The following is a 21,814-nucleotide window of genomic DNA, read 5'->3' as shown; positions in this document are numbered from 1 at the left end:
GTACGTCACTTACACAGTTATAACACATGTCGTGTTGATTACAGACTGACTCGAATATTGCCACATATTCTCTGTTATTTTCAAATCCTTGAAGGAACGAAGGGACACTGCAACCGTTGATGTTATTCTGGCATTCGTTAGACATGACGAAAGCTGGTGCCACCAGTAAGACTAGAATCATCCTTGTTGACGTCATTTCAGCTACCGATTCAGATAATCTAAAGCAAAACAAAATGTTCATCAAGCTTTCTCAACTCTAGTTCAAGGGATACGGTTAATGAAAAATTACCATTGGTGAAGCAGCGAGAGAGAGACGGAGAGAGAAAGGGAGAGAGAGCAAAATACTTTAAAACAAGCTAAGGAACAGTTCTTAAGTGTTACCTCAACAGGCCTATATCGGACGATGGTCTCAGCCGCTCTGTTTCGTAAGTTACTGATACCCTAATTCAGTCTTCTGTGTTTTAAATGCATAAGTCAAAGATAAATAGGGTGTCCCAAAAGGTAATGCACCACATTCAATATATTAAGTTATTAACCCACCTGATCGGCCCATCAATACCTATTATTTCTTCACCCTGACCAGTTTGTGTCAATGTGTTTTTTAGCTGATCTTTGATTACCATTTTCCCCTACATTTATTAGCTGACATTGTTATTATGTTGAATTTGGGCACTATACGCTTTCTCAGAACTATAATGGCGACTGTTTTATTCACACAAATCATTTTACTTATAATCATTCTTCAAAACTGCGAACCAGACAAGTGTAGTAAAAACAAATAAACTTTCACGTGGATGAAAAAATATGGAGTTCCATGTCACTGTGACTTTGTGGTGAACATAACACAGCAAGATTCACATAATCCATCCAATGGACAGATATAGTTCACGAAATATTAGATGTGGTGTGGGTACAAAAACGAATTATAAAGAAACTCAACCTTGTGGGATTTAACCAAAGGTTTTATAATTTTTGGACAACTTGTACAATAGCACATACATATGTACATAAGATACGGAGGAAACACGTGAAGGGAGGGATGGAAGTAAAGACCAGGGAGATCTGTTCTGGGTCTCATATACAATCTTATATTGCAGTTGTTATTTAAATGATGATGGTTAGTTAGCTTATTAGTTAATCAGGCAAAATATTTGCATTCACCTGACAACGCCCACGTGCACATGGTGCATATATATGTACTTTCCACTGATCTCCCCCCTCAAATAATAAGGCAGACGTTATTAAACTTAAGTCCAATGTTCTCACGTGATTTGACGTGAGAGAGATAACTCGAAGTAGACAATTGAGTAACATTTTATAATAAACAAACACTGTTTAGAACACTTATTTCTCGGGTGTTAAATGTATTAACCAGCAAATGTTTTAACTGGCGCAATAACACGGGAGTAGCTGATCTTTCTTTTCTATTTCTTCTATTTAAAATGGACGAAAACTGGAAAAAATGGCTGATCGATTAATTCAGCCGTGTTTTCCGCTGTAAGACGAAGGTTCTGCGCATCATGACGTGTATGCTTGCATGTACTTTATTAACGAGTACGTTGGAAACAAGAGGAGGCCTGTCAATCTGTTAAACTGATTGCATTCAGCGAGAGTCCCAGCGAAGTTGGATCGATCTACGTAGAACGATAGCTTCATTGAGATTGAGCGCTAATACATTTCTCATATTTCCTATTCGCAAACGTAAAAACACGTTGTCTCAAATGGTCCAATTGATAGGAACAGCTTGTAAAAAATCTTTAATCGTCTAAGATTCAAACCTTAGCAAGAATGCGACTGGGTTAAAAAAGGGATATATACAGTGTACTAATATGTACTTAACTGGAGTGCGACAGGTGAGAAAAAGGGAAATGCAGCAAACAACCCAACTTTCCTTCGTTGTGTTCATACTCGTGAGTCGATCGAGATGGGTGCATACACTGTCACTGTACATGTACTTTATACATGTGACTGTGTGAACTGGGTTAAAGTATTCATGCCCCAAATATATTACTGATTAGAAGACGATCAGATCGGCTGAAACCAGCTCGTGTCAGTTCACGCTTTATCTTCAACATTTTATCTTAACGTTGATATTTGCAAGCAGTTATTAAAACATGTCGCCATGGGTCTCCTCCGACTCTTGTTACTATCATCAAAGGTCATTTTCCTCCCTTTCTTCCTCTCCTCTGTTGGATTTTTTTACAAAAGGACCCACGGATATATTTCACACTCACGTGACTGTGCTACATGCAGTCATGTACGTGTTCTCTCATTTTCTTTCAGTACTGCCTTTTTATATAAGATCTAAAAGTAATTATGGCATTTTTAAGTCTCAAGCTTTCGTTATAACATTTATCTGGTGCTCATCAAGAAAATCATACTCATAAAAAAACAACATGCTCCACGGCATATTTAATTTTCGCAGAGACTACATTAAAAAGAAAAGCAATGGATAGGAGAAATAAAACGCAAATTTATTATTGTTAATCGCATCGAGGTTCTGCAAAACTACATTGTACCCTCCACCAACTTACAAAAATGGGATCTAAAATGGATATGTAGTCAACAAAAGATTATATATATGTAAATAATACTGTTGCAAGCAATACGCTTCTACATATAAGAGTAATGGCGCAAGTATAGCTACATGTACAAGCGTTTTATCCTTAGGCATTTGACAAACAACATCGCTCCAAAATTATCTGCCATAAAGAATGTATGGCAAAGATGAGTCATCTCTTTGGTCTTCGCCTCACGTCCAGGGATGTCGTTCTCGGTCAAAAACTTTCAATTCAAATATTTCCTTGGTTCTCCTCACAGTTCTTGATAAATGCCCTCTTTTTGTCCCCCTTCTTCAAGTACAATAGACTTAAGCTTTTTAAAACGTGACATATACATACATAGAATGAAACGAGGAAAATTGGCAGTACCATCAAGTATAGTTTGAATGTATGACTCACATAAAAATAAATAAACAAACGCCTGAATTTCTTTATACTGTATTGCTGCAAGAAATGCAAACCTGACCTACAAAAATACTTGATAATTTGGGCCATTAACATTTACAAAAATATATTCTAAAACTATATATATTCCAAACAAATTGCCTGAAATCTTCATTCAGTTTTACACCAACGTCTGCCTGCAAGTCAATCTTTCTAATTTTATGTTAGATGTATTGGATCTTGTAAATTTTGAAATAAAATTTAAAAACTATTTTTAAAAACATTCAATTTACAAAAACAAAAAGGTTCTTCACTGAAGCCGAATGCCAGCCAATAATATGTTGTATCTGGTGTGTAGGTTAAAAAATTCAATAAAATATCGAAGGGTAATAAAACAGAATTATTGTCTTTAACTTATTTAACTGCTAGAACCTTACATCTGATCTTTTCTGAAAATTAAAACAAAAACTGTTCCCTCAAAAGAAACTAAAATCCAATAACCAGATGGTTTAACACAATTACTAACAGTCAAAACCTCCATCTTATATCGGCTAAAAAGTTGGTTTCGCTGTAATTAGATTTGTAATTATTATAAAAATGTAGTTCAAATCATTTACATAATATAGTTACTAGTGGCACATTAACTTTAATTAGTACTAGACATGTATGATCATAGAAGTTATATCTTTTCATTTTCTGTTGGCTAATAGCTGCAAAGCTAATGTTTCATTTTCAAATGTTCTTTATTGTGCTGCTTTATATTTTAAAAGACCTTCTGGGCTGTTGATTGGATGCCCTCAGGGTTCAATATTAAGGTCTCTTTTGAGGACCCGGACACGAGAGCGGACTTCATCCCAATCGAAATATGCTCCTTCTAGATGGCGTTCTCCCTTTCCACTCTCATAGCCAGTTCTGCCGTGTAAAACCCGCTTATTGGCAAAGCAGACAATGTCACCTGCGAAAATGTAAAAAATTCTGACACCATTACGACTCTTCAAGAAATTGGAAAGAAAAAGTATGGAAAGATAACACATATTGCAGTTTTTGTCATCCTTAGTTATGGTCAAAATACTTGACAGAAAAGTAACCTAAATGCAAATAAAATATAGATTATTCATTATACAAATTAAAATATGTGACGCATTAACCAGGTTACAACACAACCAATATATTGGTGGATTAACTGATGACTATTAATATACCTGTAGACCAGTATAAAAATGTGTTCACTTACAGCAAAAATGTAAAAATTCTTAGTAGTGTCAGACAACATCTTGGTTGGAGAGATTTTAAGATTTACTTAACTTATCAACTTTTAATTATTACCTTCCTCCATTTTTACTTCAACAATGTTCTTTGGGTCGTACATAAGTTTGTGAAACTCTTTCAGTGCTTTATAAAAACCATACACTTCTTCTGCAGGGATGTTGAGTTGGTAGGCACGCACTTGATCATTGTAGAAAATGCTCTCAGGTTCTCCATCTCTGCCAAGACTGAATTTGAAATTAGGCATTACTTAAAATATTTAAAGAATCGTTAATCAATGATAAAATGAGTCTTATAATAGTGATACAATTTTTTTATTATTTTTTTAAATATCTGAAAGGAAACAAAGCAAAAGAATAATAATGCCATCATTTCTTTTATAATCAAAGTCCTTTTTTATCCCCAACACTGAAAACTTCACAACTTACGCTATCACTGGCCATCTATAAGCAAAGTTGAACTTGTAAGCCTCTTCTCCAACATCGTAAAAGTCCACTAAGGTCATTGTAAGCGTTTTGTACGCCTCTGGATTAAGGTCCCTCAATTGCTTGGCAACGTAAGGTCCATCTACAAATTCATTGCTTCCACCCATCCCCTCAGCTTGCTTGATGCAGTGCAGCAGTTGAATCTACATATGATATATGCACTTATAAAATGACTGAGGAAGACTTGTACACATTTAAGTCTGCTGGCATCTATCAGGTTATACATAGGAACCAACAAAAATGACAATACCACTTGTATATAGATCAGTGCGTCAAATAACATTGTATCTATCAGCATTTTAAATTAAATTTTAATAAAATATGCACTAAAGGTACATCTTACTATTTTTTACAAACTTTCTGGTTTTACTTGCTTTTCAAAGAGTCCAATTTTTTTTTTCTTTACTGTTTAATCTATTTCATAGAATATTCACTGTTGTACAGAACAAAAGTGCTGACCCATCTTCAATGTCAATTGTGTACAAAGGTCTGTGACATATATGAGTAAACAAAAATTAAACTGTATAACTCTGTAACTGTACACAGGCGGGATCAACCATGGGAATGTAAGCTATTTCAAAGCTGCAGTTTTGCAGGCAACATTCACATGTACCCTCAACCATACACATCATGTTAAAATGATATACCCTTCTGTAGCATACAATGTTATTTTCAGATTTACCTACTGATCAAGTAAAGAAACTAATCTGGGTCCAAATTGATCTGCCACAAAATGCAAAGGCATGGGAATAACAAATTTGTTTTACAACATTAAACCAGTACTATAAACTCGCATAAAACATTCAACTGCATTAACTGAAAACCTGATATGAAATTTGTGATCAAGCACGGAGGCAAGATATAATTTTGCAATAATTCATCTCTGGAATGAAAGAAATACAACTTGAATCAGAACATTGGGTTTGGATCTAGGATCCAAGAAACATTGTTTGGAGGGTCCTAGGTGGGCACAAGTTTTGAAAGTGTGGAAGAGACAATGCAAACACATTATCAATTAACATAGCATTAAATTTCAATAAAGCATTGTCTTTTCGTGAATAATTTATCTAATAATACATCACTTTAATCGCTTATCTCTCTCCAAATTTATCTGATAATACATGACTAATACCTCTGGCGAATATTCATAGAAGGGCAGATCCATATGCAGACCAAGCCTTCGCCGGGTATAAGCTAGGTTATTGGCATTTTTGTTCCTGTTGATTACAGTAAACACCGTCCTGTAACAAATCACAACATAATCTGGATTCAAGCTAGGATAAGCACAACCAAAGTAACTTTTGACCTGCTTTCTGTTGACAAATGCAGTGGCAGATGCAGACTCCACGCTGTGTATATGCTACTTGAATACCAACCAGCTGTCATGAAACATGTCTCTCAAAAAATCTTTATTTTATGTCAAGAAGTAAAAGGGGTTTTAAGAATCATTTAATCTATTGACTGTTACTAATTGGGGCAGAGGAGGGGATTTGTCTACCACTGCATATGCCTTAATAAATCACACTAGTTTTTATCCCAAACAAGGCAGCATAGCTGTCACATGGACAGACATATACATGTCAAAACTGTCAGAAACAATAAAACAGTTCAATAACAATGAAAGTGGACGAAATATGTTTATATATTTACTTATTCATTTTGTATTTTTCGATGTAACATTGCATTATGCTTAACAGTATAATCCCCACAAAACTGTGATTATGTAGTGCTGTTACTGTGTATGTTTGGAAATGTAACTAGCACAGGGCTTCAGATGTATGGGAAGTCTAATTCACACAATGAGCATGCCTTTTGGGATAAAATGAAGAACTCACAAAAAAAATTACTTCAAGAAAAAATAATCCAATTTGGTTATTTTAGTACTATGAATTATACCTGTAAGTTTAGGACTGATAAATAAGTTGTTTTTCCCTTTAAGGTGCTTACAAGGAAAGTTCACAGTGATGGCGATGACAGATGCAGCAAATGAAACCTACATGTCCAAACAGTGTCTGGCCATATAATCTAGATACAAAAAAAAATCTTGAATGCAAGCATGATTAGTATCTACAGAATGACTATGCAATTTAGTAACTGCTAAAATTTCCTTTAGAATAGTGGTCATTTAGCATTCTGTTAGCAGAAGCAGGCTGACAGCCTTCATCAAAGCGTGCACTACAAAGACCTCTCACCTCTGGTGTGTGATGATAAAATGGCAGGTCATTGTGAAGTCCAAGACGTTTGGCAGTGAATGCCAAGTTATTAGGAGCAACCTTGTTCTGTACCGTAAATACCAACCTTGAGAGTAATGAAATATCCCAGTTAGTAAGCATAACACACATGCTGTAATAGAGTTGTGTCAGTAGGCATGTAGCTTCAGCCCATTTGTTTATGAAAAGATAGAGCATGCATATTTCATTTTATAAGCTAAAGAGATAACACATCTACTTCTCAAGATGCAAGTATACAGAAATTCTCTCTCTATCCCCATTCTACATCTCATTCACACAAATGAAAGGAATTGCACATTAATATAAAGTTCAAGTATTTAAAAAAAGAGAAATAAATGAAAGGTATAAAAAATATTTCAAGCAAGAAATTAAAAGAATTAGATCATTTCACTGCAATTGTGATTCATTGTTTTACAGTTTTTTCTAGTTCCTTAAAAATAAGGTAAAATAAAAATAAATAAATAAATATTTTAGCATTTAGTGTGGAAAACAGTTTCAGCCAGAATTCAGTAAAAGAAACATTAGATTTACTCGTAGTTGGTTGGCCTTAAGTATGCAATCCTTTTGCCGAGTTTCTCCAGCTGGCCTGTCATAGTAGGGGTATTCTTCAGCATTACTAATCCCATCACATCCAGGGTATGCAGGAAGTCATGCAGACTGCGATCTTCAGACATCACCTGAAAAGTGGGTATATGATATGAAAAAAAATCCATGTGATATATAGTTTATACATATATAAACATTTTATGTATAACAGTTTATATATATATATATATATATATATATATATATATATATATATACTGCATATCAGATGGATATTTTTTCATAACTTTTGCTTCATACTCCCAGACAATCACACATGAAAACTATTTATATTTAATGATTAACTTATACATTGTGTTAACTTTTTTAAATAATGAATGAGTTAGGAAAAACTAACATACGACTTTTAACAGACCAACGTACTGTTCCATTATTGTTTGGAGAATCATCATACTAGAGTACAAAAATTTTTTTTTAATTATGTTTTTGGAAATAATTATCAAAAGTAAAGTATGTATATGGACCTTATAATCAACTATCATATAATATGTTCTGTAGTATATGGGTAGTGTGTATACATAATAAGGAATAACTTGACCTGACTCGCGAGCAAAAAGAGACCAGGTGTCGAGAAATAATGTGCAAACCTAGGAATGAATTTGAATTCTGGCAATATTTTATGGTACAGCCACTGACAACTCATTAAATGAAGACAGAACAGTACATTGGTCTGTTAAAAAGTCATAAAAAACACTGTATCTGCTAAAATGAAATTGTCACAGCATTTAAAAGGGTGGAATCACCAGTTTGAAACACCTTGTTTTCTCCACTGCTCCACTATTATAGTTTATTAACAAAATTACCCAAGCATCTCGCTTTCTGCTATATAGTCCAGCCTATCTAAAACACAAGTGACTCACACACAACCCCCTTCCTGAATAATTTGTGGGTTCTTTCCTAAATTTAATCATAAGTATAATGTTTCTCATAAAGAAAAGGCCTGACTGCAGAGGCCATAGGTTTTATTTCTCCTGAGTGATGAACACATGAATAAGCTTACTTCACCAAAGGCAAACTGTGGTATCTTTCCTTGCATTTCATTTGCACCCCAGTGTTTCCACTCAGGGCGGTACAGGCGTAGACGCCGGTGCTGCTGCTCTGAACTGAAACTCCTGTACAGTAACCAGTCTGCCTTGAAGGAACTGTTGTGACCATCCTCCCAGGTGACAGTAACTGTATAATCATCATCAGCCTTTATAAAATAAACTGCATAGGATTAGAATTTTAAAGAAAAGCAATGACCATACATAATTGTCAGCATTCTAAAACTTCTTCAAAATGTAAAAGCATCATATTAACAGGCAAAAATGTATCACTGATGGGATTTAAAATATTATTTGCTAAGAGCTCGAGGCACATACAACTAAAGACAAAGAAAATACACTTGTTTACATATGCATGTGTAAACAAAGTATCAAAGTAAGGCAATCAGACTTCAACAGTGCAACAGAGTATGTCCTGGAAAATTTAACCTACTACTACCTGTAGTAGGTTAAATTTTCATTCCTGTGACCAGTAAGGATATACACAATGTATATATTTGTGTGTGCATTACAACAACATCACTTAAATCATATTACCACAATGTAGCAGTGACTGATTATGTGTTACATGTAAGACTTAGAGGGTGGTTATAATACTGGGAAAATATTCTAGGAATTTCCCACTGTTGGTTGATCCATGGCCACTAACAATTAAATCTTCTGGGTACTGTGTACTGTACTAGTATATGCATTACATAATGTGTATCATACCATATTTATACAATCTTGTTAATTCCTCTCCACTCCCTATTAGTGTCAAAGTCTCTACTGTCGTACATTGTACCGGTACCTTAACATTTCCATAGTGCTTGGACTTAAGACTACAGGACTTAATGCATCACAATGCAGTAACAATTATACATGTATACAGTGAATATGTTAATTAAATTTTTAGTTATGCACTGTATAATAATAATAATAATAATTTATTAAGCCAATAAAATACAAATGTATAAAATTGGGAATCTTTTGTCCTGTAGTAGCGCCACTGAAATATAAAAAATGAAAATTAAAATTACATGTTAGAGTTAAAAATAGTTACTGCCGAAGGATAAAAGCTATTTAAAAATCATTACTACCCTTAAAAGCTAAGAGTCTCGAATTGCTAGGTAAAAATTTAAAAAGGGTATGGGCTGGATGGGAACTGTCTGTCACTATTGATAATGTTTTCTTTTTAGTCCTGTCTAGATATAAAGTATGGACGGGAGTTAGATCTGTTCCAATTACAATCCCTGCAGTTTCGACAATCTTTTCTAACTTGTTCCTCTCCTCCACAGTTGCACGTCCATACCAAACAGTTACTGAATAAGTTAAAATACTCTCTAAAACACACCTGTAAAAGTTCGTTAAAATAAACACATTCCTGGTAAAGGCTTTCAATTTCCTTAAGAAATACATTCGTTGACATGCCTTTTTCAATAGCTTCGTGATGTTATCGCCCCAGGTTAACCTATTATTCAGCTGAACCCCTAGTAATTTATAATTAGAAACCTGTTCGACCACTTTACCATTAACTTCCAATGGATTTTTACTTCACTGATTTCTTCTGAAGTCTATGATCATTTCTTTTGTTTTGCTCACATTTAATATCAAGTCATTGTCTGTGCACCAATTTACTAAACTGTATGACATCTCATCATTATGGTGTTTCAAGCCGACTAAAGTTGTGTCATCGGCAAACTTCATTAAAAATGTATTTTCCTCCCTCGCCACACAGTCGTGGGTAAATAACGTATATAAACAAGGTGATAAGACACAGCCCTGGGGTGTGGCAGTGTTTAAAACTATAGTGTCCGAGAAGTTAAAACGGACTTTTACTGACTGTTTTCTGTTTAAAAGAAAATCTAAAATCCAATCGCAGAGTGCTGGTGGAAAATTAAGATCATCCAAAAGTTTAAAATACAATTTGCTTGGTACAATAGTATTAAATGCTGAGCTATAGTCAACAAATAAAAATATGTACATTGCAATAATGTTACAGGTGAAAATCAACAGCTAAGGTCAGTTTTGTACTTCTTCAATATTAAATGGCTCTCTATTAAATGACCCATATGGAGCATACTGGTAGATATAAACAGTTTAATTTTTAAGGTCAGACAGCAGTTTTTTTCATGCCATCCTACCCTTTCATAGAAAGAGAGATCCGACTAGATATATAATAATCTTCACTACACTGAGGGATTCATGTACCTCCCATCCCAATACACACACACACACACACACACACACATATACTTGTCTATGTGTACCAACCGAGGACATCAGCACAACACCATACAACCGAGGACATCTTATTCCTTGGTTAAATCAAAATAAAAACATTCAATTTAGGGTAAAATCTATTCAAGTATGAATGTTATAAATTAATTTTTTATAAAAACTAATTTTTTGCTGACAAGAATTTTACATTCTAACCGAGGACACACACGGACACACACACGGACAGACACTACACATTACAACCGAGGACATGCATGCATCTACATGTAATAATGATTGTACTTTTAATGCAAAGCAAATTTTATATAGCGTTACTTTGCAGCAATTCACATTTTTATGAAATTCTTTCATATTTAAGGTAAATTCCAAAATAACACCAGAGGTGATGATTAAATGAACAGTTATACAATATTTAATGCTGGGCTTTGCCACTTTTTTAGAATTGAAGATTATGAGATAAAACATCAATTAATTTAGGAAAAGAAAGGATACTGATGAAATAAAATAAAAGACCAAAGAAATTCGTTTTCAAACATTTTATTTTCATAATGCTTATTTTCTATTTAGCACTCTTTTATTATCATGAATTTTATATTTTGATAACACAAAGTGTCGTCCATTGGATACAGACTTGCACAGTACACAATTTTACAATTGAGGACATCATGCCAGCAGCACCCAAAATTGTGCTTTCTTCCAATTTGATGCACTATTATATAATGCTTAACAGCATAATGATCATCAATTTTTTATAATAAAATATTAGTATCATGAATATTCAGAAAATGTGACTAGCAAAGGTTTTCAGGTTCATGGAACTCCAAAGTCATACTTTGAAAATGCTAAATGTATACAAGAGAGCACTGTACTGAAATGGGTTTCTTTCCATTTTTAACTTTTTTACATAAAATAATACAGTTTACTGCCATTTCACATGATAAACTAAGAAAATTGTTGAGATGGCAAAAATATCAATATAACAAGTTTAAATGTCCAATTTCCTCCATTCCGAACATTGTGAATGATTGAATCTGACAAACTACAATGATACGAGTTCATTTCCATTTTGGCACTTTTTTTACACAATACAAGATAACAGGTTTACCATCATTTTTATATAATCAACTAGCAATATTGTCAAGACGCAGAAATTGTCAAACAACCCATTTTACATATCTAGTAAATTCAATAATGAGACTGTTTACATGCCTGACAATCAAATCTGAGGAAAACCACTTATATACAAATAAAAGCTGAAGTCCCTCAAAACTCAACCAATCAATCTTATTTTTAAATTTGATTTGTATATAGATAACATTGATCACTCTTGTGAGTTTAATGACAACAGGCCTATCGGTTCTCCCTGAAATGTGCTTACAGTGTTACTAATATGCTTTTACTCATAATAATCAGTTCTGTGAGTTTCATGAAAACAGGCTTTAAGTTATTGGTTCTCCCTGAAATGTGCTTACAGTGTTACATATATGCTGAAAAAAAAAAAAAAAAAAAAAAAACAGCATAAAATTTGAAAGAAAAGGGCCTGGTCTTGCTGATTTTCAATCTTGACCATTCTTTTACTAATAATCATCAGTTCTGTGAGTTTCATGAAAACAGGCTTATTGGTTCTCCTTGAAATATGTTAACAGTGTTGCATGTACACTGAAAAAAGGAGAAAAAAATGCAAAACTTTTGAAAATAATCACCCCATTTCCTCCATTTTGAGACACTGTATTACACAGTACATGATAACATGTTTACCGTCATATTTATATAATCAACTAGCAATGTTGTAAAGATGCAGAAAATTTCAGACAAACACTAACATATTTACATATCTAGTTAGTTCAATAACGAAACTGTCAACATGCCTGACAATCAAATCTGAGGAAAACCACTTATATACAAATAAAAGCTGAAGTCCCTCAAAACTCAACCAATCAATCTTATTTTTAAACTTGATTTGTATATAGATAACATTGATTACTCCTGTGAGTTTCATGAAAACAGGCTTATTGGTTCTCCCTGAAATGTGCTTACAGTGTTACTTATATGCTGAAAAAAAAAAAACAGCATAACATTTGAAAGAAAAGGGCCTGGTCATGCTGATTTTCAATCTTGACCATTCTTTTACTTATAATCATCAGTTCTGTGAGTTTTATGAAAAGAGGCCTATTGGTTCTCCTTGAAATGTGTTTACAGTGTTACTTATATGCTTAAAAAAAACAGCATAACATTTGAAAGAAAAGGGCCTGGTCATGCTGATTTTCAATCTTGACCATTCTTTTACTAATAATCATCAGTTCTGTGAGTTTCATGAAAACAGGCTTATTGGTTCTCCTTGAAATGTACTTACAGTGTTACATATATGCTGAAAAAAAACCAGCATAACATTTGAAAGAAAAGGGCCTGGTCATGCTGATTTTCAATCTTGATCATTCTTTTTAATTTACTAATAATCATCAGTTCTCTGAGTTTCATGAAAACAGGCCTATTGGTTCTCCTTGAAGTGTGTTTACAGTGTTGCATGTACACTGAAAAAAAGAGAAAAAAAATGCAAAACTTTTGAAAATAATCACCCCATTTCCTCCATTTTGAGACACTGTATTACACAGTACATGATAACATGTTACTGTCATATTTATATAATCAACTAGCAATGTTGTAAAGATGCAGAAAATTTCAGACAAACACTAACATATTTACATATCTAGTTAGTTCAATAACGAAACTGTCAACATGCCTGACAATCAAATCTGAGGAAAACCACTTATATACAAATAAAAGCTGAAGTCCCTCAAAACTCAACCAATCAATCTTATTTTTAAACTTGATTTGTATATAGATAACATTGATTACTCCTGTGAGTTTCATGAAAACAGGCTTATTGGTTCTCCCTGAAATGTGCTTACAGTGTTACTTATATGCTGAAAAAAAAAACAGCATAACATTTGAAAGAAAAGGGCCTGGTCATGCTGATTTTCAATCTTGACCATTCTTTTACTTATAATCATCAGTTCTGTGAGTTTTATGAAAAGAGGCCTATTGGTTCTCCTTGAAATGTGTTTACAGTGTTACTTATATGCTTAAAAAAAACAGCATAACATTTGAAAGAAAAGGGCCTGGTCATGCTGATTTTCAATCTTGACCATTCTTTTACTAATAATCATCAGTTCTGTGAGTTTCATGAAAACAGGCTTATTGGTTCTCCTTGAAATGTACTTACAGTGTTACATATATGCTGAAAAAAAAAAAACAGCATAACATTTGAAAGAAAAGGGCCTGGTCATGCTGATTTTCAATCTTGATCATTCTTTTTAATTTACTAATAATCATCAGTTCTCTGAGTTTCATGAAAACAGGCCTATTGGTTCTCCTTGAAATGTGTTTACAGTGTTGCATGTACAATGAAAAAAGGAGAAAAAATGCAAAACGTTTGAAAATAATCACCCAATTGCCTCCATTTGGAGACACTGTATTACACAGTACATGATAACATGTTTACCGTCATATTTATATAATCAACTAGCAATGTTGTAAAGATGCAGAAAATTTCAGACAAACACTAACATATTTACATATCTAGTTAGTTCAATAACGAAACTGTCAACATGCCTGACAATCAAATCTGAGGAAAACCACTTATATATATATATATATCAAAACAAGGCACAACTTCCACAAAACTCAACCAATCAATCCTATTTTCAAACTTGATTTGTATATTGGTAACATTGATCACTCCTGTGAGTTTAATGACAACAGGCCTATTGGTTCTCCCTGAAATGTGCTTACAGTGTTACTTATATGCTGAAAATGGCAGAAAAAAAAAGCATAACTTTTGACAAAAAATGGCCCGGATATGCCGATTTTTGATCTTGACAACCCTTTTACTAATAATCATCAGTTCTGTGAGTTTCATGACAATAGACCTATTGCTTCTCCTTGAACTGTGTTTACAGTGTTGCATGTATGCTGAAAAAAGCAAAAACAACAGCAAATTTTCTGAAAAAAAAAGCAGCCCATTATGAAGATTTTCAAACTTGACCTGCGTTTAACTAATATTCATCAGTTCTGTGAGTTTCATGAAAATAGACCTATCGGTTCTCTTTAAAATGTTGCATCGCATATAATATTATGCTGAGAAAAGGGAAAAACAGCAACTTTGTAAAATTGGCCAGATCACACTGATTACGTTGATTGCAATTTATATAGCATTCCTTCTGGGAGAGATCGATCCATAGTTAGTACGATAGGATCTGGGAACGGTCCCTTAATCGTTTTTGCCGTGTGCATATCCGAACTGTAGGCCTATATATCAGGACGCGTAATTGTTGGGGCGTCTTTTCTTATCTTTTTTTATTTCACAAAGCGGTTCTTGCAAATGCGGTGTTTATGAATATGTGTGCTCTGTGTTAGCGACATGGACCGACAGGGGCCCATTCAGTGTAAAGGGGGTTTACGGACGATCCATTTACCCTTTTCATTTACTCTGAAGTATCGAATAAAAGAACTGATGGAATAAAAGTACTGGGTGGAAAAAATCTCAAAATTTAATAAAAGTACTGATGGAATAAAAGTACTGGGTGTAAAAAATCTCGAAATTTAATAAAAGTACTGGATGGAATAAAAGTACTGGGTGGAAAAAACCTTTGCACCACTCCCCCCCCCCCAAAAAAAAAAAAATGAAATAAATAAATAAAAGTAAAGAAGAAGAAGAGAAAGAAAAAAGCTAGCTATTGATCATTGTAAAAAAAAAAAAAAAAAAAAAAAAAAAAAAAAAAAAAAAATTCACCAGGTAAAATTCACTCAGTATTATAATTTATCTTAAAAACGGGATATCTAATTTATTTAAAAAAAAAATATATATATATATTTGCCATGAGTTAAATTTCATAATCGTCAGGGGCCGAAGACCCAGATATGTCGCACCTAAGCCGCCTCCGAGAGCCATACTTATTCATAGTAAATTTATTCTCAGATATAAGGTTCGTTTTGCATACCTGTAAACTCCTAAGGGTTTATCTTACATAGAAATGTGATTTAACATCGTTTAAATCATAAATCGGCATGAAATAATTGACGTTTGAAAACAGGCACAACGTCTTTGCTGCACTTGAAATGACCTCCTTAGCTATAAATATGATCCTATCACCTTGCGACATTGCATCATTCGATCGATGTACATGAGTAGTTGTCACTGTTGAAGGGAAAGCACGTCTATTTATAGGAACTGAAATCAGGTGACGCATGTACTGTTGTGTTCAGAGAGCGACTTCCGCTTGACCTACTTTCCAGTGCTGTTGGTAGAACAGTCGGTAATGAGTTGAGATCTCAATTTTCTTCTCATTATACTTCAATTTAAGAAAATAAAAAGCGTGACTTGTACTTGTGTAATTTCCCACCGGTACAATATGTATTTAATAAACATACCGGGTGGAAGATTTTTGAAAAATTAATAAGCGTACTGGGTGAAAGTGGAGCGTACCGGCGGGAAGAAATTTGGAAAATTAATTAACGTAGGCCTACCGGTACGTTTATTTGATACTTCAGAGTAATTCTTGCACCCTCAAAAGATTGTCGGTCCTAAGATCTACCGAGTGAGCCACAAATTCAGACAGTTCTTCTTTATTTAAACCACTCCAAGTCAGTTGTACTAATAAAGAAGCGTGCCGTAATATGTACAGTGCGATGATAGTTATGTAGTTACGTAACGGCCTAGGAGAGCTTAATTTGATAAAAAAAGACCTTTAGTTTAAAAATATGAACTTACTGAATATATAGACATCTGAGATATAACATTAGTTTCAGTTTAGTCTGCCCTTTACAGCACAACCGAGGACGCGGAATTTGGTCCGCCCTTTACAGCACAACCGAGGACGCGTGTGTATAGCCCGATTTCAGACAAAAAGTTGGACAGTATTTCTGATACACTCGTGGCGGGAATTTGGCCCGCGCTATACAGCATAACCGAGGACTGGCTCAGAATAGCGTCAAATTTCACCACCTAACTTGAAATGGGCCCCTTTATGCATTCCACTGCTTATGTCAACCGAGGACGTCCTCGGTTGGAGGTGTGTCCTCGGTTAGTGGGTTTCAGGCGGGTGTGTGTCCTCGGTTAGAATGTGTGCACAAGAGCACACACACAGCATACAATGTGTGTAATATAGACACATATAAAACATACAATATTCAATGTGTACAGTATATATCAAACATTCACACTGATTTCTCCCTTTCTCTCTTTCTGTCTGTGCATGTGCGTGTGTGTGTGTGAATAAGAGCGTCCCTATACCCTTCTTTCATTTAAGCATGCTTTGATCCATAGTACTGCAAACTTATACAATTATTTTCAATGTTGTATTAACTTAATTTGATATACTGGTGCCCACAAATGTAGCCACAACAATATGGTCTATTACCAGCAGGTCATCTGCACCAGCATTAAAGCATACAATTCTTTGACCTGGATGGCCTAGATATTTCTATAGTCACTGGTCCATCGATCTATATTGTACCACTTCAGGGGCGGACTTGGAGGCCTTTTTCTGGGTCTTCCAGAAGACCGTCAAAATTTTTTAAGTTAACATTTACAGGCATCTAATTCTTTCTGTCGGAAGACAGTCAAAAATGAAGAATTGATCAACAAAGATAATTTGGAAGACCGTCAGAAAATATCTTTAGATCAGCCCCTGCACCTGTTTAGTTCTCTGGTATATACACGTAGGCCCAATAGGCTGAGAAAAATGTTAAAGGACAGCTGTTAAGTTTATATGGTAGGACTCAATAACTATGCTTGAAAACCAAATAAAAGTAAGAATACATCATGTGAGGTGAATGAATTGTGTGCAAGTTTACTGAAGGTCTGTCAATGGTGAAAGCAATCTGGAATAAAATGGAAGAATTTCTCTTTCAAAAATCTCAGGAGATGGGATGTAATTCTTCAATCCCACCCCTCTAGCTTGCAGATATAGTCCTGGCACACCCACTCAATCAAGTTTATTCAGATCATTCTGCATGTTGCAGGGTATTACATGTACATTAAAGTCAATGAGATAAGGTTTGGTACAGTTATGGTCAATTATCTAATATATGAGGGTATATAGATAACCAGTGCATGGGGACACTGTATGTAAACAACTTAAAATGAAGATGATGTAAAACCTACGGGCACATGTACACAGCTGAGATACAATGTAGCAAATATAATTGTCAGCCTTTGAAGTACCAGTAGGCTGCAGATAGTATAAACCCCCCTGTTAGCATTCTATCACTCATACATAGATGTAACATCATGTTACATGTGGTGGAGTTCTGATCTATTATTTTATCATCCGTGGGAAACTACACATATCTAGCTGATTGGTGTCCTTAAAATTGAAAGCATCTTTCCCAATTCCCTTTTCCCACCAGGCAGACTATACACAACTGGTCCAATTTGAAAGACTGACAATTTAACAGCTGACTTAAAATAATCTGGCTATAACAATATTTATGAAAAAGGCACCTAAATGACTCTCCCCAATGTCCTCTCCACACAACCAATTAAAGGGATAATAACTCTTCGTATGAGATCTATATTTCACAATTAAAACATTGTGAATAACTCATAGAAATATAATATATTCTGTTTTACCACAAAAACGGCAGTTATAGCTATTATTCTGATATCTGAGCTTGTCTTTAGACCACGTGACCTCCACTGATGGCTATACTATGTTAAAATCTCTTAAGAGATTTTAACAAAAAACCAAACTTTTTAGAAAAAAACCAGGGACTAACTTTGAATGTAAAAATGGATTCATTAATCATTGGTAAGTATGGGAAAATTGTTGTTTACTCCAGGAAAATTCATTTTTTGGCCGAAACGAAGAGTTATTATGACTTTAATTTAAACTGAAAATAACCGGCACTGGAAACAAACTTAGAGAACCTGTTAAAGAGAGTACTAGCTTCTAGTACTACTACTTATTTTAATTGTAGAAAGAAATTAAAAATAACCTAAAATTTTGGAATATCTATTTGGTTCAAAGTTGTTATACTCCAAAAATGTCCCCAGCTCAGGACCTGACCTGACTCAAATATCTGAGTCGATCACATTGACCTAGTGACAAATCTACTCAAATTAAAAGCACTAAGTATTCCATTACTTTGTACCTTTCATTGTGTAATATTCCAATTTTATAATTTTTTTTTTTTTTTTTTTTTGTAAATTCTCCTTCTAGACTGGTAAAGTGATGGAAGGATGGAAAAGTCTGGGAATGATCTGGGATGTGAATATAGGCCCTTTGGAATCTTAATGGGCCTAGGGGTGAGGCTGACCTTGTGTGTGTGTGTGTGTGGGGGGGGGGGGGGGGGGGGGTCCAGGGTTGACTACAAAAAAATCACAATGCAATTACAGCTATCTCTTCCTAGACCATTAGAGTGAGGAACTTGAAGGGGATTTATACTGGTAGAACTATCAAAAGGAATGTACATACATACATAGGTACTGCAAAATTTTAGTGTCCCTCAAAATGGGGCTGTCCCTGGGGAGTTGGACCATTTAAAGTTTTAACACTGTCATTTAATTTTACTATCTCCTAGACAATCAGAATGAGTTTTTTTTTTATCAATTAATGTGCCAAGCAAATTTTTTTTTGCTGGCATATTTATGCTGACTGCATGGCCATTTAAAACTCCAAGTATTCTTATACAATGTACATTCCAGAAGTAACTCTCAACGTCAGGTCTTATTATTTGAGATGTACAGTTTTTTAAAGGACAATAGACACATAAAAATCCATTTCTCGAATTTTGAAGATTCAGCACTCAATCTATACACTAGAGGTATGTTTTAATCGATCCCTGCCATTTAAAAATGATAAAAACAATCTATTAGTAGAAAAAAAGCGTTTTAGTAAACCTCACCTCAATATGCATAAATGAAGCAACAGATCTGGGACACGTGGTACTGTGATGACAATGAGGATAAAGGTCTATGAGATTTAACTGAGCTGCATGGTGCATACAGACAAAATAGTTTAGGAAAGTTGTGTTGAACGGAGTTGAGCAATTTTCTTTATGCCTCAGTGTGTTGCCGTGGGATTCACCAAAATTGCAGCACTCCTTGACAATCTTTCTTTGTCTGTGACAGTCTTCTGTGACTAACTTACTAACTTCGGTGACAATAGTTGCGATGCTCGCAGTCACCTCAGGTGTTTTAGATCATATCAAAAGCTGATAGTCTTTTAGATTAACTGTCATCAGTTGGCAAGCTTACTAATTGCTGATGCATTTTAAATGCATTAAAGTTGACCAAGAGCTTGTTAACAATAAAACTGAACTGAGAAAGATAAGGTTTGTTGGATATGTAGACACAGAAAACATGACTTGGGGAAATTTATAAACATGTGCAATGTACCTTTAAAAATTGAGAATGATCCAGAATGCTACCTTTTTATTTATTTATTTATTTATTTATTTTTAATTTTAAGTCATGACCTTTAACTGCATGTTTCATATGCCTTTTGACAATGGATAAATAAATAAAATTAAATTAATAAAAAAAGGTAAGTTTCACGCCTACATGTACCTGTACATTCTTCGGTTTGACATCAGGGTCTAGATTTGCCATCAAAAAGGCACGGGACGCAGACGAAGAAACAAAACATTCGGGGCACTGGCAGTTATCTCGCAGCCACACATATGGATACTCGTCCTCCTTGCCGTCTCCCCACGTTACACGAACACATTTATTTTCATCGTTCAGTTTCACTTGCTTGGCCGTACAGTGACTACCATCTGCAGAGGACACTTGAGCCATAGTTGACAGTGTGCGGGTTAAGGGGCCAGAGAACCAATATTTCGAAAGCACAGTGCTACTTCCCTGTATTGGCCTTGGGCGCTGAAAAGACCTTTTAATAGCAGAACTGCACAAAGTCCATCGCTTCGGCCAAATCCCTGCAGCAATGCTTAGTCTTCTTATCGAACCTATCATGGTTTCTAAACAGATTGTTACCTGATGAGCTGGTTCAATCTCACGGAAACTGGTTTCATCACCGACGACTCTTATCTCTAGGGCTTATATTACGCTGGCTGGATAAACATTGATGATTGAGAGCAGGTTGGTTGTGCACAAAATGAGAATGAAATCTATTTACCTTAGCAATTGCGTTAGTTGCGATTAGGCCTATAAAATGTGACCAACTGTGTTGGCTGCTCTGTTTACGGATAAGAGTGCGCATCTTAATTTTGAGAAATGAGAATAATAATAATAATGATGATGATGATGATGATGATGATTATTATTATTATTAATTTTTTCACCAGTTCTTTTAACTGAAAAATGCATAAGCAGCATTGCTAATACATGTAGGTTTGGTAGAAATAAGAGTTAGAAACTAAATGCTGCTGTGGGTTCGACATTTCTTCACCCCTAAAATAAGATTGGGAAAAAAGTTGATCGTAAACCAACTTTTCAATTTTCTCTGTTCTTATGGATAAATATGCCTCAATATGGCGTAATGTCGATATGAAACAAGGACAGAGATGGCACAGCAGGTCCGTAGCCAGCAAATTCAAAAGGGGGGGGGTCCTTTTTCTGAAAAAGTGGACCTTTTACAATGAAACTCATGTGTACCTAGATCAAATTTTACCCAAAATGGACCTTTCCTGACAAAAGGGGCAGTTCTTTCGAACCCCCCTCCCAAAAACTAATCACTTCTAAGTTAACCCATTTCTGACCTACCCTGAAAATTTCATCAAAATCGGTCCATAACTTTTTGAGTTATGTTGATGATTGATTTTTGATTATTGATTGATTATTGATCCGGATCACCACCAAAAACTAATCATCTCTTCCTTGGCCAACTTCTGACCTACCCTGTAAATTTCATCAAAATCGGTCCATAACTTTTTGAGTTATGTTGATGACAGACAAACAAACAAACAAACAGTGGTGAAAACATAACCTCCTTGGCGGAGGTAATGATACATGCAAATACAGGTGGACGTTTCTTTTGGATAAAAAGTATTAATTT

The 21,814-nt window shown here is 34.7% G+C and overlaps 1 protein-coding gene across 2 annotated transcripts; it reads right to left on the bottom strand.

Moving 5' to 3' along the window:
• Positions 1-2,453: 2,453 nt before the first annotated feature.
• LOC106151224 (gamma-butyrobetaine dioxygenase) lies at positions 2,454-20,914 on the bottom strand. Of its 2 annotated transcripts, none has more exons than XM_013524353.2 (7): positions 20,368-20,914; positions 8,534-8,725; positions 7,459-7,604; positions 6,889-6,994; positions 4,640-4,839; positions 4,272-4,438; positions 2,454-3,900 (listed from the first exon to the last, which is right to left on the bottom strand). In XM_013524353.2, exons 1-7 carry the CDS (start codon positions 20,770-20,772, stop codon positions 3,743-3,745), a joined length of 1,374 nt encoding a protein of 457 aa, XP_013379807.2. In that variant the 5' UTR covers positions 20,773-20,914; the 3' UTR covers positions 2,454-3,742. The 2 variants fall into 2 exon arrangements, with proteins under 2 accessions (XP_013379807.2, XP_013379806.2); XM_013524352.2 differs by lacking the exon at positions 6,889-6,994 and adding an exon at positions 5,829-5,937.
• Positions 20,915-21,814: the final 900 nt, after the last annotated feature.

Source organism: Lingula anatina, chromosome 1 (genome assembly GCF_051362555.1).
Source record: "Lingula anatina isolate TDL-2025a chromosome 1, LinAna3.0, whole genome shotgun sequence".
In the NCBI taxonomy this organism is placed as follows: domain Eukaryota; kingdom Metazoa; phylum Brachiopoda; class Lingulata; order Lingulida; family Lingulidae; genus Lingula; species Lingula anatina.
The sequence above is the reverse complement of the archived record's forward strand: the minus strand, read 5'-3'. Positions and strand labels throughout refer to the sequence as shown.

Excerpts from the sequence above, each read along its gene's own strand:
- LOC106151224 (XM_013524352.2), bottom strand. The coding sequence starts at position 20,772 with ATGATAGGTTCGATAAGAAGACTAAGCATTGCTGCAGGGATTTGGCCG. Across the intron at positions 8,726-20,367 it reads TCAAACCGAAGAATGTACAG|GCTGATGATGATTATACAGT; the intron begins GTACATGTAGGC and ends TATTTTATAAAG. Across the intron at positions 5,938-7,458 it reads TTAAGGCCAACCAACTACGA|GACGGTGTTTACTGTAATCA; the intron begins GTAAATCTAATG and ends GATTTGTTACAG.